Source organism: Takifugu rubripes, chromosome 6 (assembly GCF_901000725.2).
Source record: "Takifugu rubripes chromosome 6, fTakRub1.2, whole genome shotgun sequence".
Lineage (NCBI taxonomy): Eukaryota > Metazoa > Chordata > Actinopteri > Tetraodontiformes > Tetraodontidae > Takifugu > Takifugu rubripes.
This window is the reverse complement of record NC_042290.1, coordinates 6,331,302-6,346,783: the sequence shown is the minus strand read 5'-3', so window position 1 is coordinate 6,346,783 and position 15,482 is coordinate 6,331,302. Positions and strand designations below refer to the sequence as shown.

Genomic DNA, 15,482 nt, shown 5'->3' with positions numbered 1-15,482 from the left:
GGCCGATGCCTTCAGCCCTCCAGACAGACGCACTCCTCTATGATCCCTTCTGAGCACTGAGGAAACTATGAAAGGCCAGTCCATGGACGCAGCCGTCATTGTGAGGGTGACCCGGCGAGGTCCCCCCGCAGCAAAGCTTCCCCACACCATGAATAAACTGTACGTTCCAATAATTCAGTTTTAGACATCTGTCCCAGGACATGAAGGAAGTTTACTGTGATAGTAAACACAACACACTTCCCACATAATAAAAGGTTTGGTTTTTTGTACGAGTTGAGATTTTTGGTTTATTCAAAGCCTTTTTTCATATTAAGATATGTACACATTAGTTATATTACCTTCGTTGACAGTGGTGAATCAGTAATGCTTGTTGTTGATAGGAAAACACCTGAATGCACCCCTGACCGGGCATCAATGCTTGATTTACATCCAAAAACTTAGAAGTGGAAGAATGTGAAAAAGATAAAAATGTTTTGAATTGTAAAATGTTGAAAGTTTTACAATAACTAAATAGGAAGTAGAACAAATCACAGGATACTGTATTATACTGTATACAGTATAATAATATGCAGAATTACAAAGACATCAGGAAATCAGCATTTTTCTTGCCACATTCTATAGAAATGGTCCTACCATAAGGTCAGAATAACTAACCAGCCCTGTCGAATTCATTTTTTCAAAGCACTTGAACGCATCACCAGTGATTTATCCTGGGGTGAGGTGATCGGGTGTGTGGGTTAATTTTCATCCACCTCCAGCCAAGTGATCCAGCTGGGGGTGATCAGACCAGAGTTACTCGTATCACGTTGATGGTATATAGAATTTCCTCTGCATTATGAGAAGCCACTGATAAACTGAGAAGTCCAAACTTTTTACATGCAGTACAAATGTTCCGTTTTGCACAATCAGCCTTTTCTAGAAACAAGTCAACTTTAGTTTAATCCTATTTATCTTAATGTTACCGCTCTTGACATCCTTGCATTATGAAGAAAATCATTGCACCATTCCTGTCTGAAGCCCACAACATGCATTATTACATATCTGGATGAAAAAAGCATTGCAAAAACCATTTCTAAACAAAACCATTCTTGTTGGATTATGGCAAAACAGCAATATCTTTTTGCAAACATTAAATGTCAATGGATCCTTGCAGAGAATACACTTCAGATTCTAAAGAGAAAGCCTGGGGACATTTCGTATTATCTGATAATGCAAATAATGTGGGTGCAATTAAGCACTCATGCTTGGCCCAAATACAAACAATAATAACTCAAAATGTCAGGGATCGTAGGATTCACAAACAAATCTGTATTGTTTACTTTGAAGAAATCACATTCAAATATGAAATATAATGCATAATGTGTACATGACCACATCTGAACATGCAGAGTCAATGATTTCCTTTTGCCTTATTGCAAGAAGAAATAGTGGTGATGTAAATGTTTCCATCCACAGCACCTATTATCGTATTAGATTAAAACAAAATGTCCCTCCTGGATAAGACAACACACTCTGTATCCAAATGTGACTTATTAGGAATAACATTTTTCGCAGTTGTGATCCTTGTTAGTACCTTCGTTATGTGATTCAGGATTTATTAGTGTCAAAGGTCAAGAACTCAAAATCACTTAAAGATAACGAGTGTTGAGGTGTTTTTCGGAATATTTCCCAACTTAATTAAAGTGGTGGTTGAATGAAAGAAAAAAATAGATAGATGTGGAAACAGTTATCTGAATGTCGTGTCTGCATTGAGTATCTGCACAGTGCTGCAGTGCTCTCTACGGCATTCTTATCTCCAGATTGAGCTGACAGACAAAATCATCCATTTCTGATTGTGCCAACAGTCTGCTGGTCAAAGCAACAGCAGGATAAAGAGGTAAAGTGGGAGGAGGAGGTTGTCTATTTGGAAGGTGTAAGCTTCTAGCATTGCCACCAGAGTGATAGAACCAACAATCCAGGAGTAGCTGGAGTTCAGATTGATGCCAGTATCAAAGATTAGAAAGATGGCCACAGCAATAATCTGTGCAAACACAGATGTTGCAGTCCCCTCAATGGTTTTCTTAGTACCGGGCCAACGAATCTCTCCCATGGTGCTGCCAAACACAGATGCCACAGTATCTCCTACCCCGACAGCCAGGACACCTGCATATGGTATCAGCCCACCGGCACCAGGAAGTATTCCTTTTGGGGCACATGGTCCAGGGAACAGCCATATGGGAAGAGACATGCCCAAAAGGAGGTAAATGTGGGTCAGGATAAGAGGCCCAGAGTCCCGCTCATCCAGGAACAATGTAAGAACCTGTCTGAGCACCTGACCCAGTGGCCTGATCCGAAAGTAGCGCACGTACTCCAGGAACAAAAAGACTGCCAAGCAGCCAACAGAGGCCACATGGAGCAGGTGCCGGTCGTATATGAGACCTGGAACATAGGTGGCCACCACAATTAGATGGAAGTACTTCCGGACTACAGTCGAGGCTTGGTGTTTCTTGGACCCAGACTGACGTTGATAGTTCTGGTGTAACACAACACAGGTGGCCAGGACCACCAGAAACACCCAGTATGCCAGCAGAGAGAGCCTTCTGTCAGTGAATGTGACAAAGTCCAGTAGCCACATGATGGGATGCCTGCCGATGAACAGGGATAGCCATGGCAACAGAATTCCCAGACTGAGAACGGCTGTCATGATGTGGAAAAAAACAGATGACACCCAGGTCTCTGATTCCATGAAGCAAAACAGCAGAGCAAAGAACACGCCCAGCAACAACGAGCCTACTACCACGACCGGCAGGAAATAATTTATTGGATCGCCTTTGACCTCTGTCAAGTTCAGTGAGCGCTTGATAAGCTGGTTGACAATGAAACTGATTCCACCGATGATGAGAAGGGCTTCTCCGGGTGTGAAGCAGCGAGGCAGCAGGAAAAGCACGATCAGGCTGAGATAGACGAAGATCAACAACACCTCTAAGACTTCGATGACCTCAGACACCGTTAACGTCTGTTTCGTCATGTACAGAATTGCACTGGCGGCCATGCCTGCAATCACACAAGTGTTGGTGGGTACAGGTCTTGTAATGCCTAAGGCGATCAGGGAGAGGAACAGTGCCAGCATCATGCCGGTGATGGTGATGACCATGGAGAAGCGCTCGAGGTAAACGTTCCCTGATTCAGAGCACCTTAGTCTCAGCACCAAGCCCAGCAAAGGCATCACCATGGAGGCTGGGACGATGCCACTGTTTGCTGCTGGACGGAACTGGAACACGGCACCCCCCGACTTGAGCAAACGATCCCATTTGTGCTGAACGTAGAAAGCCTGGATGAAGAGTGCAATGCTGCACCAGGAATGCTGGTTCCACAGCACCATGTGGACCCACCCCACAATGGCAAAAACTATAGCGGACTCTACAAAGACTGGATTAATCTCCATTGCCACTGGCTGGAGGCTTGCAGGGAAGAAGAAACAGATGGTCTTGAACGATGACGGCCTTGCTCTGTTAGTTTCTTTCTTTGGAATGCTTCATCGTTTGGCAGGCATTTTTTGCTGAGGGTATAAAAAAAAGGAGACAATAAATCAGCGAGCGTGGTCAAAGAATAAAATGTAAACGTTATTGAAGCTTGCTCCATCTACTAATCTTATGAATATGACTATACCGAACATTAAGAATAGGTATAAAATCAGCACAGCCGCACACAGACACGCATAGGTTAAATATATATAAACTGCAACCTTTTGTCCCTGTAGGGTAAATGGTTGGCCATATTTCCCAAATAACTTGTTAGTGGAATGTTTAAAAAATATATTTCCCACGTCCCGAAATAACAATGCAGGAAAAACGGGAAAAAAATGGCAATATGTAATGTATTAATGCTCCCTCTTTAAATCAAGGATGCTGGAACGACGGTCAGTATCAAGCTAATTGTAAATATAGCTGAATCTTCTGAGTTACCAGACCAGCAAAAGATACGAAACTGCACACAGAATTTAAATAAAATTCGTGTTGACAAAGGAAACCGTACGTACCATACAATGTCAGTTCAAACGGATAGGTAATGCTCTTTCTTTGAGGCAGATTTCTCTTTGTCAGTCGGCTCCTCTCACGCCTAAAAGGAGGGGGCCATATTTGATAGCGAAGTCACGTGGTGCGGATGTAACGTGAACGTAAGGGCGTGGCTAATGTTTATGACGTTAATAATGTACTATATATTTTAAAATCATTTTTTAAGGGCATCATAATGTGTCATTTCATTACTTTGTTGGAAACCCCACAGATTTAACAAGATCGTTTTCTTACTTATGTATAAGATTTTTTTTAAAAAGAACATATGCAGGAATTAAATAATCATACCATTGGAGGATGGATTAAGTGGCAACACAGAATTTATTTCAATTTCTAGAATATGTTTGATATTGTTTGGGCCAGAAATGCAATCCCCGTTGTGCTTTTTCTTCTATCGCCAAGGGGTGGCAGTGCAAAATTAAACGGATAACCAACGAAGAAGAAAGTTAACGCGACACCGGTGACGACATAGTACAACAACGAATCACATGGCGGGAACGAAGATGGCGGAATCGGAGCTGAGTATCAGGTAGGCATATAACAACGAAATTAAGTTAGGGTGTTTATCATCTAACTGCGCAAAATATTACAAACATACAAATGCTTGTAATAATTTGGTTGTTTCTAAACTTTTATTGGCAATTAGACATCTGCCGGTGTGTCTGTCGAGGTCTTACCCCACCGCTAAGCTAATTTAGCACATGCTATAGCGCACAAGTTTTGAATGGCTTTTTTATCGGCATGGTGTGTCAGCCGCATGTCAGCAATCGGATTATATTAAATTATCTTTAGCAGCACTACGATCGGTCCTTTCTCTTTCTGGTTGCAATACTGTTACATCTTCGTCTTTTGGAGATGTGGTAAGCGGATGAGAGCCAACCAAAATAATCAAATACGAGAGAATAGGGCGGTTTAGCTCCAAGATGGGTTAATTAAAATATCAAACTGACTAAGCTAGGACCGATATTTGCCAGTATAACCAGACACATATGAAATGTCACAACTGATGTGCAGTTAAATGTTAATGCTGGTTGTTTGCAGCCAGACGTGGCAGCGAGACCTCTTCATTAGTGTCACTTATTGTTATTTATTTATATTTATAGAAGCTGTAGAGAGCTGTGGACCATACTAGCAGGGAGATCTGCATTAAGAGAACCGGTAAGATGCATCACAACTACTGTTTCATGTACTCTTTGGCAAGTGTTGAACAATGACACGGAACAGCCTGCTGCTTAAATTCCTGAGAGAGGATCAGGTTTTATTCTAAGTGCTTTGATTCATGTTATTATCAGTGAAATGTTAAGTTGGGATCTGTAAATCCAAATTCCAAATCCTCCCTCAGTTAATTCAGCCACCAATCTGTTGTTCACTTGCAAGAGTGCATTGATTTAATTATTGCACAGAATTCTTAAATTATTAAAAACAATCCTATTATTGTGATGGAACCTTCCTAAATTTGATTTCCCCTTTTTTATTGATTATTCAATGTCGTTGAACTCAGGCTCAGATTGAGGCAGAGCTTGATAGGCACTGGGACAGACTACATGAAGGCCTTAATTATTACAAGCCCCCCTGGTAGGTCACAGGCTGGTTGTAACATTACAAGTCCTCTATATCTTTGTAAAATGGTAACCATATTGCTTGTTGAAGCTCATCGTCTGCTGCAAAGGTCAAAGAAAACAAAGATATTGCACAACCGCTGAAGGATTTTGGTTTAAGGATTAGTAAACTATTGGTAGGTAGTCCAAAACATCAATATTGTCTTCCTTTTGTGCTGCTGAAGGTAATGATTTTATACTATATTCACGTTACAGGGTCTTGATGAGCTACAGAGCGTGCAGCTTTTACAGTGCTACCTGCAGGAAGACTACCGAGGAACACGTGATTCCTTAAAGGTATTTACTCCTTTTATGATTCCATTTTCTAATTTATTTCCTTTATTATTTCAGAATATTTTCTGAAAGATTCTCATATTGCATTGTGTATTTTTTCAGTTACATCTTACTAGAATGTAACATGTTACTCGAAGAGCTGATTGTTGTAGCTAACACAGATTTTCATATAGGTTGTTCTCAAGGATGAGCGACAAAGCCAGGCATTACTTCTTAAGGTCAGTCCAGAGCTCTACAATTCCTACTGTTCCATTTATATTCATTTACACTCTTCTACACTCGCCTCTGTGTGACAGTTTATGTCTCATTGAGGCTTCACGTTGGATGCAATTAGCATCATTTCTATGGTTTTGTTCACAGATAGCAGACTATTACTATGACGAGCGCATCTGTCTTCTGCGATGTGTCCTGCTATTGCTGACGTATTTTCAGGATGAGCGACATGCCTACAGGGTGAGCTGTGGCAGCTTTTGAATTCGGAATTCCTTGTTTTACATTTATAAACTGAAAATAGTTGAATCACGTAGCAACTCACGGAGGGTTTTTATTTCCAGGCTGAGTACTGTAACTGCATTAACAAACTGGAGAAGGACCTGGTGATCAACTACCAGTTGCAATTTAAAAAGCTTTTTAATGCCGAAGCACCATCATGGGAAACTCATGGCAGCCTCATGGTGAGATCATTTGATTTAGATGTTTAATTGCTACGGTAATTATTGTCCTAACTCTAAAGAACTTCACAAAATGAACAAATGCATTTGTTTGTATTATTCCAAGACCGAGAAGCAGGTGTCGCTGTGGTTTCGCCAGTGTCTGAGAGAACAGTCTCTGCTCCTGGAGATCATCTTTCTGTATTTCGCTTACTTTGAAATGAGCCCTTCAGACCTCCTCGGTTTCACCAAAATGTTTAAAGAACAAGGCTTCGGTTTACGTCAAACCAACAGGCACCTTGTAGACAAAAGCATGGACGTGTTGGTGGATCGCATTGGGTAAGAGTCGTGTATGAGCGTCTTTGAGTTCGTGTCGTTTGGTATAGTAAAATCAGCTCTTCTCTAGTGAGTACAATTGTGAGTTAAAATAAAGGAATATTACTTCGATTGCCCAAATTTTTATGTAAAGATAGATTTTGCAGAAAGTCTAATCTAAACCAATGTTTTGCTTCAGTTGACATTTGAGAATATAGTTAGTTCTTTGTAGCATCATGTCTCATTTTCACTTATTTATATAGATTTCCTATTTGCTTTGCTGACCATACTCATAAATTCATGTTCCTCACAGATATATGAGTTCTCTCATCCTGGTTGAAGGCATTGACATAGATTTTTTGCACAAGTGTGCGCTGGAAGATTGCACTGAACAGCATCAGTTCTCTACCGCTCCAGACATTATCAAGGTTTGACCTGATTTTTTTTTTTTTTTTTTAATATACAGTTATTAAATTGGGATTTAAAACTTGTAGTGCTTGTATATAATATTGATCATGTTGTTTACACTAGGAGATGGATCGGTTGCTGCTGACATTGGGTGACATTCCTCATCATGGCCCAGTCCTGCTCGCTTGGGTCCTACTCAGGCACACTCTGCAGCTGGAGGAGTCCAGCCCTGTGGTCAGGAGGATAGGCAACACAGCTCTGCAGCTGGGTGTGTTCAAGTACATTTCAACCATGCTGAAGAGCCTCAGAGTCTCGGGGAATAACGTAAGAGGATAAAAAGAAGATGTTTACATCGAAAGGATTGTTTTCAGCTGCATTGCCTTTCTCACTTAAAAGCTTTTCTGCCACTTTCTCTTTAGTGTACAGCAAGCACAGCAAAGGTGTGTATCTACGGGCTGCTTTCATTTGTGATCATTTCTTTTGAAGAGGAGAGCCTTCAGGTATATAATTACAAATGTGACTGGTGCACTCTCCTATATGCTTCTGGGCATTGTGAACTTTACATTTGTAATTTCTTTGACAGACTGACGGTGCAGCAACGCAGAGTTCCAATCTGATCGATGCTGCTTGTGAAGTTCTGTCTGCGCCCAGTTTGACTGAAATCTTTTGGGAAATGGTGAGTGGGAGAGATTGAGAAACAGTTTCAAAAGATGTACTTTATTTTTATTTTTATTTAAACTTGCATCCTGATTTACAGAAACCAAACATGGGATTGGGAATGATCCTGGACAGTGCAGTGGGAATGTTCCCCCATAAGATCGGACCACTCCTGCAGCTTCTTACTGCTCTTGTTTCAAACAAATCAACCGTTAAAAAGGTCGATTTCACAAATGCACTGTTATACACACACATCAGCTCTGCTTCATTTAAGTAGTCAAACTTTTGTTTTTGTTTTTGCAGGTGTACAATTTTTTGGATAAGATGTCTTTCTATACTCAAGTTTACAAACACAAGTCGGCTGATATTATCTCTAGGGATGATGAGACTGTCTGGAGGAGTCAGACGCCAAAGCTCCTTTACCCTCTTGGTTAGTTTTTATGTTCCTCCATTTCCCTAAATCATGAATATTTGATGAATATTGGTACAATGCATAATGCTTCCATGTGATCCCCCAGGTGCGGGGCAGACTAATCTCTGGATGCCTCAGGGTGTGCAGGGCCAAGTGATAATCGGAGGCGAGCAGGGTTATGTGGTTCGCTGGGAGTTCTCTTACAGCTCCTGGACTCTCTTCACCTGTGAGGTGGAGATGTTGCTTCATGTTGTCTCGACTGCAGGTACACAACTGTTTACTCCATTTATTTTCACTGTGTGGGAAAGAATTAACCAATTCCACTGTAGTATCACATTTGGGTTATAGATGGTATCACATGAAGATTGAAACCAACTTTCAGTTTGTTAGTAATTTAATTTTTACATGTACGCGTTTGAATTCATGAATTGGGTTAAAGTTGGCTTCTGTTTTATATTCATTGTCATCATTTAATATTTGTTTTATTGTTGTAAAAGGCATTTCCACTCAGTGTCTGAATATAACTGTGTTCCTACATTTATCCAAGATGTCATAGTGCACTGTGCACGTGTGAAACCCATCCTGGATCTGGTCAATAAAATCATAAGTAGCGATTGGACCATCTCCGATTGTCTGTTGCCTCTAACGTCGCGCATCTACATGTTGCTGCAGAGGTAGTTGGCCTTTCCTGTATTCATCAGCCCTCTTCAGCTTTGCCATCTTTATGTTCTTGCCTGGAAACCAACAAAGAATTTTGTGGTTTGTGAATTTTAATCTACAGGTTGACATCAGTCCTTAACCCTCCTGTGGATGTGATCGCCTCCTGTGTCAACTGTCTCTCCAGTTTGGCTGCCAGGATGCCAGTGAAGGTAGCTGCTGTGTGCTGTGGAGTAGAAAGAGTTCAGGTTTTCAAAGTAAATGTTATGTGTATACATGTTGTGGCTCTGTTGTTACCTTCAGGTCTGGTCCAGTCTACATCACACGGGTTTCCTTCCCTTCTCCTCTATTCCTTTGAGCAGCTTGGCACAATGTGCAAGGTAAAAAAAAAAATTCTCTAATGTGTTTACACCCCTTTGGGTTGAGTACGGGTGCTAAATTGTGTTGGGTACACTATTGTTGTAGTGCTGAGGGGATGAAGGCAGGCAACTACGGTAACCTGCTGGTCCAGATCGAGCAGCCCAGAGGAGAATATGCCATAACCATCGCCTTCCTTTCCCTCATCAAAACTCTAGTGAAGGTGAGGTTTTGCCCTTAGAGTTGACCTGCATCTCATCTGGTCCAGAGTAACCTTTTTCCCCCTCCATGTTGATGCATTTCAGGGTCAGTTAGGCAGCACTCAGAACAAAGGACTCATTCCCTGTGTGCTGTTGGTGTTGAAGGAAATGTTGCCTACATACCATAAGTGGCGTTACAACACGTACGGAGTCAGAGAGAGAATCGGTAAAAAAAAAGAAATAGATAAATAGTTGAAGTTCTGGAATTGGAAGTAAGTATGAAATGTTTTGTTACGACAGGTTGTCTTATTTTGGAGCTCATCCATGCCATTCTCAATCTGAGCTCAGAGGGGGAGGATCAGGGCAGGTAACAATCATCTGCATCTGTTATTGGTTTTAGTGTCACGGTAACGGATACTGCCACTCGTCTGACACATCGAATGATATCTCTGAAACTGTTGCTTCATGCAGCACCCCCACCCTGCAGTCACTGTGCATCTACAGCCTGGCAAACACAGAGGCTGGCCAAGCGGTGGTTAATATCATGGGAGTGGGAGTGGACACCATAGACGTGGTCTTGGCTGCCCAGCCCAGCAGGTGAACATGTGCTCATGACTTTGTTTTCTCTTCCAAATATTTAGTACTTGTTTTTTAAGTGATTATTAATCGCACTGTTTTCTCCATGGTTGCCCTGCCTAGCTCTTTTTCTGAAGGTCCTGGTCAGATCTTGATCCAGACTGTCAAACTGGCTTTCTCGGTTACCAACAATGTTATCCGCCTGAAGCCGCCATCCGATGTGGCGTCCCCACTGGAGCAAGCTCTGACACAACACGGCGGCCATGGCAACAATCTCATCGCCGTCTTGGCCAAGTATATATACCATAAACACGACCCGGCACTACCTCGTCTGGCAATCCAGCTGCTTAAAAGACTTGCAACCGTAAGAAAGTCCTTCTTAATATATGGTTTATTTTATTTACCAAGAGCTCCAAATGACTCTTTCCAGGGCATCTGTAAATAACCATAACCACGTGGAATATTTTAATGCATCATGTTGCTTCAGGGTAACATTAATGACCGCGTTACCAATCCGTCCACTACCTGTGAAGCTTTGTGCTGTGATCATTTTGGGCCATCATTATTTTTGTTGACTAACATCGCTGACATTTGTGTTGTAGGTGGCTCCCATGTCGGTTTACGCCTGCCTGGGTAGCGACGCTGCAGCCATCAGGGATGCATTCCTAACTCGGCTGCAGAGTAAGACCGAAGACATGAGGATCAAGGTTATGATCCTGGAGTTCCTCACTGTTGCCGTAGAAACCCAGCCTGGCCTTATTGAGCTTTTCCTCAACCTGGAAGTTAAAGATGGCAGCGAAGGGTCCAAGGTAACAGCCTGTTACATCCTCGGTGTGGCATAGAAGTGTTGCTTCGTATTCAAAGGTGTGTGATTATTTTTGAACTTTTTAGGCATTTCTGCTTGGTGAGTGGAGCTGTTTACATGTGGTGTTGGAGCTGATTGACTCTAAACAGCAGGGGAAGTACTGGTGCCCCCCTCTGCTCCACCGAGCCGCTCTGTCCTTCCTGCTTGCACTCTGGCAGGATCGCAGAGATAGTGCGATCTCGGTCCTGCGGAAAAAGTAAGCACGTCCTCGGAAAAAGAGCGAGTTCATCCCATAAGTATTTGTTCACCTGTTGTTGACAATAAGATTAATGGACTATGCTGTTGTTGATATATAGAGAGAGGTTTTGGGAAAACTTAACGACGCCTCTCTTTGGAACCCTCACTCCACCATCAGATACCACAGAGGTACATTGCTTTGAACAGTCAGGAAATGATTTCTTTCTGCAACTAACGGACAAATAATTAAGACTCGTGTTCGTCTCTTATCTTCAGCCTTGTGTCCTGGAGACGTGTGCCTTTGTCATGAAAATCATCGGCCTGGAGATCTACTACGTGGTCAGGTAATTCCCCGGTCCAAACCACCCGTCGGCTCGTTTCTTTCACTTACACATCCCATCTCGAGTTTCATAACCAAGTCTGTCGTTGCAGCGGTGCTTTGGAGCAGCCTTTAAAGGAGGGATTGCAGAGGTTTTCTACCGCCCGGCGATACGAGTACTGGTCCCAGTATGTGAAGTCTCTGGTGTGTCATGTGGTGGAGCTGGAGGAAGAGGGTATCTGTTACTTCACAGAGACCCAGATGTTGATCTCTGCATGGCGGACGCTGCTGATCCTCTCCACCACCCACGTATGTCACAGCACAGACTGCAGAGTTGAGGCATCGATGGTCCTCGTGTCTGGGAGATGCATTGTGTTTCTATCCTGTGTTTTCAGTCAGATGTGATGCACCTAACGGACGACTCCACCAAACTGAAGCTTTTTATGGATGTCCTGGATGGGACCAAAGCTGCTGTAAGTCCTCCCAACCATGACACTGTGGTACAGTATAATTGTCAGTCTTGGTTCACTTTTCTTCCATATTTAAACCCGTTGTTTCCTCAGCTGACGACACCCAGGTCTGCGCCTTGTCTGCGCCTTGGGTCCGTGATGGCCACCCTCCTCCTCGTCCTCCTCAAGCAGTGGAGAAGGTCTGAACGGGCTTTCATGTGTTCTTTTTAATGGTGAAGCGAGGAGTTGTATGACATTGTCATGCTGACGTGATCTAAAAGGTTGATCTCTTGCTGTCTGCAGTGTGGTTGCTACAGCGCCCGATGTTCTATCACCTCTCTCCCTGATCCTGGAGAGTGTCTTAAAAGCTGACCAGCAGATGATGGAGAGAACCAAAACCAAAATCCTGTCTGGTCTTATCTCAGTGCTACAGATTCAGGGTCTCAATGGTGAGACATGCTGCTGCCGGCTGATTTTGAAAGCCAAAATCTCTTTACAGTCTTACGTTTATGTCTTTTGTCCACTAGGCGGAGACATTTCCCAGCTACCTCAGTTACTGTCGTCTGTGTGTGAGACTGTGAAAGACGAGGTCCTGACTCTTATTGATATCACCGGTCGCCTGAACCAAAGTGATGGCCCTGAGGATGAGGAGAGCATGGAGACGGACTCCCCACGCAGCTCACAGAAAGACCAAAGAGACGGAGTGAGCCGATTGATTTCACTCTTTTTTTGCACCACAGGAATGGTGTAAATCCAGATTAAAGTAACTTTAACTCGAGGTGCGGTACTTTTTTCCGTTATCAGGTGTGTGTTATGGCGCTGCACTTGGCAAAGGAACTGTGTCGAACCGATGAGGATGGTGAGCACTGGGTCTCTGTGATGAAGAAGGTTCCGGTACTTCCCTCTGTCCTCAGCGCAGTCGAGCTCAGCCTCAGATCCAAACGCAACCTTTACTTCACCGAGGCAGCGCTTCACCTGCTGCTCACACTGGCCCGCACACCTCAGGTAGACTCAAAACTACACATCAGTTTTGTTTATGGGACGTTGTCGTTGTCAACATGCTATGAAGGGGATACGGGAGTGGCTAAACGTGCTTCAGGACACAGGAGAATGTGACAGTGTCTCATTGGTCCTGCAGGGGGCAGCAGCGGTTGCATCAGCAGGAGTCACCCAAACAATCTGCCTCCCTCTTCTGAGTGTGTACGAGGGTTCATCAAATGGAGCGTCACAGGTAACTGCAACTCATGTTACTGGGATATTTTTAGCCTTTGTGTGGAGTCATTTTCGATCAAGGCCCAAGCAGATTATCAGGTCATTTAACCAAATCAGGACACCTCTGTGCAGAATTTCGCCCGAAAGTCCCAGGATTTCACGTGTTGGCCAGGAGTCTACCGCCTGTGCGTGTCCCTGATGGAGAGTTTGCTCAAGACGCTTCGCTACAACTTCATCAACGAAGCGCTGGACTTTGTGGGAGTACACCAGGAACGCATTCTACAGGTAAACAGCAGATTAACATACACGCAGGTAAATAATACAACAGGGTTTCAGTGTTCCGTTGCTAAGATTGTTCTCTCCTGCAGTGCCTGAACGCAGTGCGCACGGTGCAGAGCCTGGCGTGTTTAGATGAGGCGGATCACACGGTTGGTTTTCTGCTGCAGCTCTCAAACTTCTGCAAGGAGTGGCAGTTTCACCTGCCCAAGCTGCTACATGATGTCCAGGTAAGCACAGGTCAGCCGGCGCGGCGGCCCAGCTCCTCCGGTGCCGTCAGTCATCCGGTCTTTCTCTTTGAAGGTAAACCTGTGCTACCTGTGTCAGACCTGCACATATCTGCTGCACAGCAAGAAGATGCTTCATCATTATCTTCAGGTCAGTTTTACTGAAGTCGGCCCTGCTGGGAGAAACGGTGGCTAAAAGCTAAAGCAACACCGGAATTGTACGTTATTTATATTGTGGCATTATGGAAATGTTCAGGTGAAAAATGGAGAAGCATTACCCCCTGGACCACTGCCTCGGGCACAGCGGCCCCCCCACACCTCCTCTAAAAAGCCAGCTGGCGGAGGGGAGACGGGAAGAGAGGAAGCTGAGCAGAAGGCTCTGCTGGCTGTTCAGTGCAGTCTACTGAAGATACTGAGCAAAACGTTAGCAACGCTGCAGCACTTCACTCCCGACTGCTGCCAGATTCTCTTGGACCAGGTCTGTTGGTAGTTGTCTGAGGACCTTAACTCAACCAAGCTGCAGGACCCAATAACACCATTGATTATTTCCCCCCTCTGCCTCTCAGTGTATGGATCTGGCCGAATATAGAACTTTGTTTGTGCTCAGCTTCACCACTCCAGCGTTCGACCCAGATGTGGCCCCTTCATTTGGAACCCTGCTGGCCACAATCAACGTGGGCCTGAGCATGCTGAGCGAGGTCGAGTCATTTTATCAACGAATAGTCGCTTTATGTTTAAAACGGATCCTTGACGTTGGTTTGTGCCTTGTAGATGGAGAAGAAGAAAGAGCCGGCGTCCTTGAGCATTGCCTCAATGGCATCATCAGAGGAGATTCAGGCACTCAAGTGTGTTTTCTTCCTCCCAAAACCTGAATTGCTGTTTCCAATCAGCTGCTTTTGCAACATTAAATGGCGATCAATGCTCTATTCCCAGGTCATTGCTGATGTTCACCATGGAGAACTGTTTCTACGTGCTCGTCTCTCAAGCTGTTCGGTACCTCAAAGATCCTGCCATCGTACCTCGGGACAAGCAGAGACTCAAACAGGAGCTCAGCTCTGAACTGGTGAGGCAGCACTCTTCACCTGATCGGACACTTGTTTGCGCTAATTTTAGCTTTACGCTTCAGATGAATCTCACTTTTGTGTTGTCCTGTCCCCAGAGCACCCTTCTGTCCAGCCTGTCTCGCCACTTCCGCCGGGGTTCACCCTCATCACCAGCTTGCAGCCTCCTTCCCTCTGCCCAGCCCAAGCCCACCACACCAGGCTCGAAGGCAGCCCCTGAAGGCCAGGAGCCCTTTATCCAGCTCGTTCAGGCCTTTGTCAGGCTTGTGCAAAGATAGATGCACATTTCAGCTAAAGGGAGATTCTGACCAGTTTGACAAGGCCATGTGGAGGGAGATGACAAAAGCAAGCACACGTTGTGACGTGTTTAAGGGGTATGTAAAGGTTCTTTTTAACACCAGTGTGTTGGCTAATGTAAAATATTGTGATTTCAGTGTTGAAGTTAAGTGGAAGCTGTGTGATGAAACTTTTTTTTTTAATGAAGTGATCTCCATCTTTAAAGATCTTGTTCAGAAACAGTCGTTGACTGCAATTTATCCGATTGAGGCCTAGTTTTATAGGTCGTTTTGATGACAGGTTTGAAAAGTGTTCATGTAAGCTTAAAATGTAGAAGAGAAGCAGCTTTTGTATAATTTTGTCCTCAATCCTTTGCCTCGTTCTGTTATACCACCTTGAAGCAGCTGCCAAACTTTTTACCAATAAAATATACAATAAAGG

General features: G+C 43.9%; 2 protein-coding genes across 2 annotated transcripts; one reads left to right on the top strand and one right to left on the bottom strand.

Annotated features, from left to right (window-relative positions):
• Positions 1–270: 270 nt before the first annotated feature.
• Positions 271–4,141, bottom strand: dolk (dolichol kinase). Its single transcript, XM_003965241.3, has 2 exons — positions 4,019–4,141; positions 271–3,538 (listed from the first exon to the last, which is right to left on the bottom strand). Exon 2 carries the CDS (start codon positions 3,422–3,424, stop codon positions 1,853–1,855), a length of 1,572 nt encoding a protein of 523 aa, XP_003965290.1. The 5' UTR covers positions 3,425–3,538; positions 4,019–4,141; the 3' UTR covers positions 271–1,852.
• Positions 4,142–4,478: 337 nt separating this feature from the next.
• nup188 (nucleoporin 188) lies at positions 4,479–15,482 on the top strand. Its single transcript, XM_011604631.2, has 43 exons — positions 4,479–4,584; positions 5,159–5,213; positions 5,557–5,630; positions 5,706–5,790; positions 5,870–5,950; positions 6,121–6,165; positions 6,308–6,400; positions 6,502–6,621; positions 6,725–6,936; positions 7,226–7,340; positions 7,444–7,644; positions 7,740–7,820; positions 7,904–7,996; positions 8,078–8,197; positions 8,281–8,407; positions 8,496–8,654; positions 8,937–9,063; positions 9,171–9,258; positions 9,350–9,426; positions 9,512–9,626; positions 9,709–9,829; positions 9,904–9,970; positions 10,075–10,200; positions 10,303–10,543; positions 10,782–10,988; positions 11,071–11,240; positions 11,341–11,410; positions 11,498–11,565; positions 11,654–11,849; positions 11,936–12,013; positions 12,104–12,189; positions 12,293–12,438; positions 12,517–12,692; positions 12,794–12,994; positions 13,128–13,220; positions 13,334–13,486; positions 13,570–13,707; positions 13,781–13,855; positions 13,961–14,182; positions 14,271–14,402; positions 14,476–14,549; positions 14,638–14,767; positions 14,864–15,482. The coding sequence occupies exons 1-43, from the start codon at positions 4,544–4,546 to the stop codon at positions 15,041–15,043; spliced, it is 5,259 nt and encodes a 1,752-aa protein (XP_011602933.2). The 5' UTR covers positions 4,479–4,543; the 3' UTR covers positions 15,044–15,482.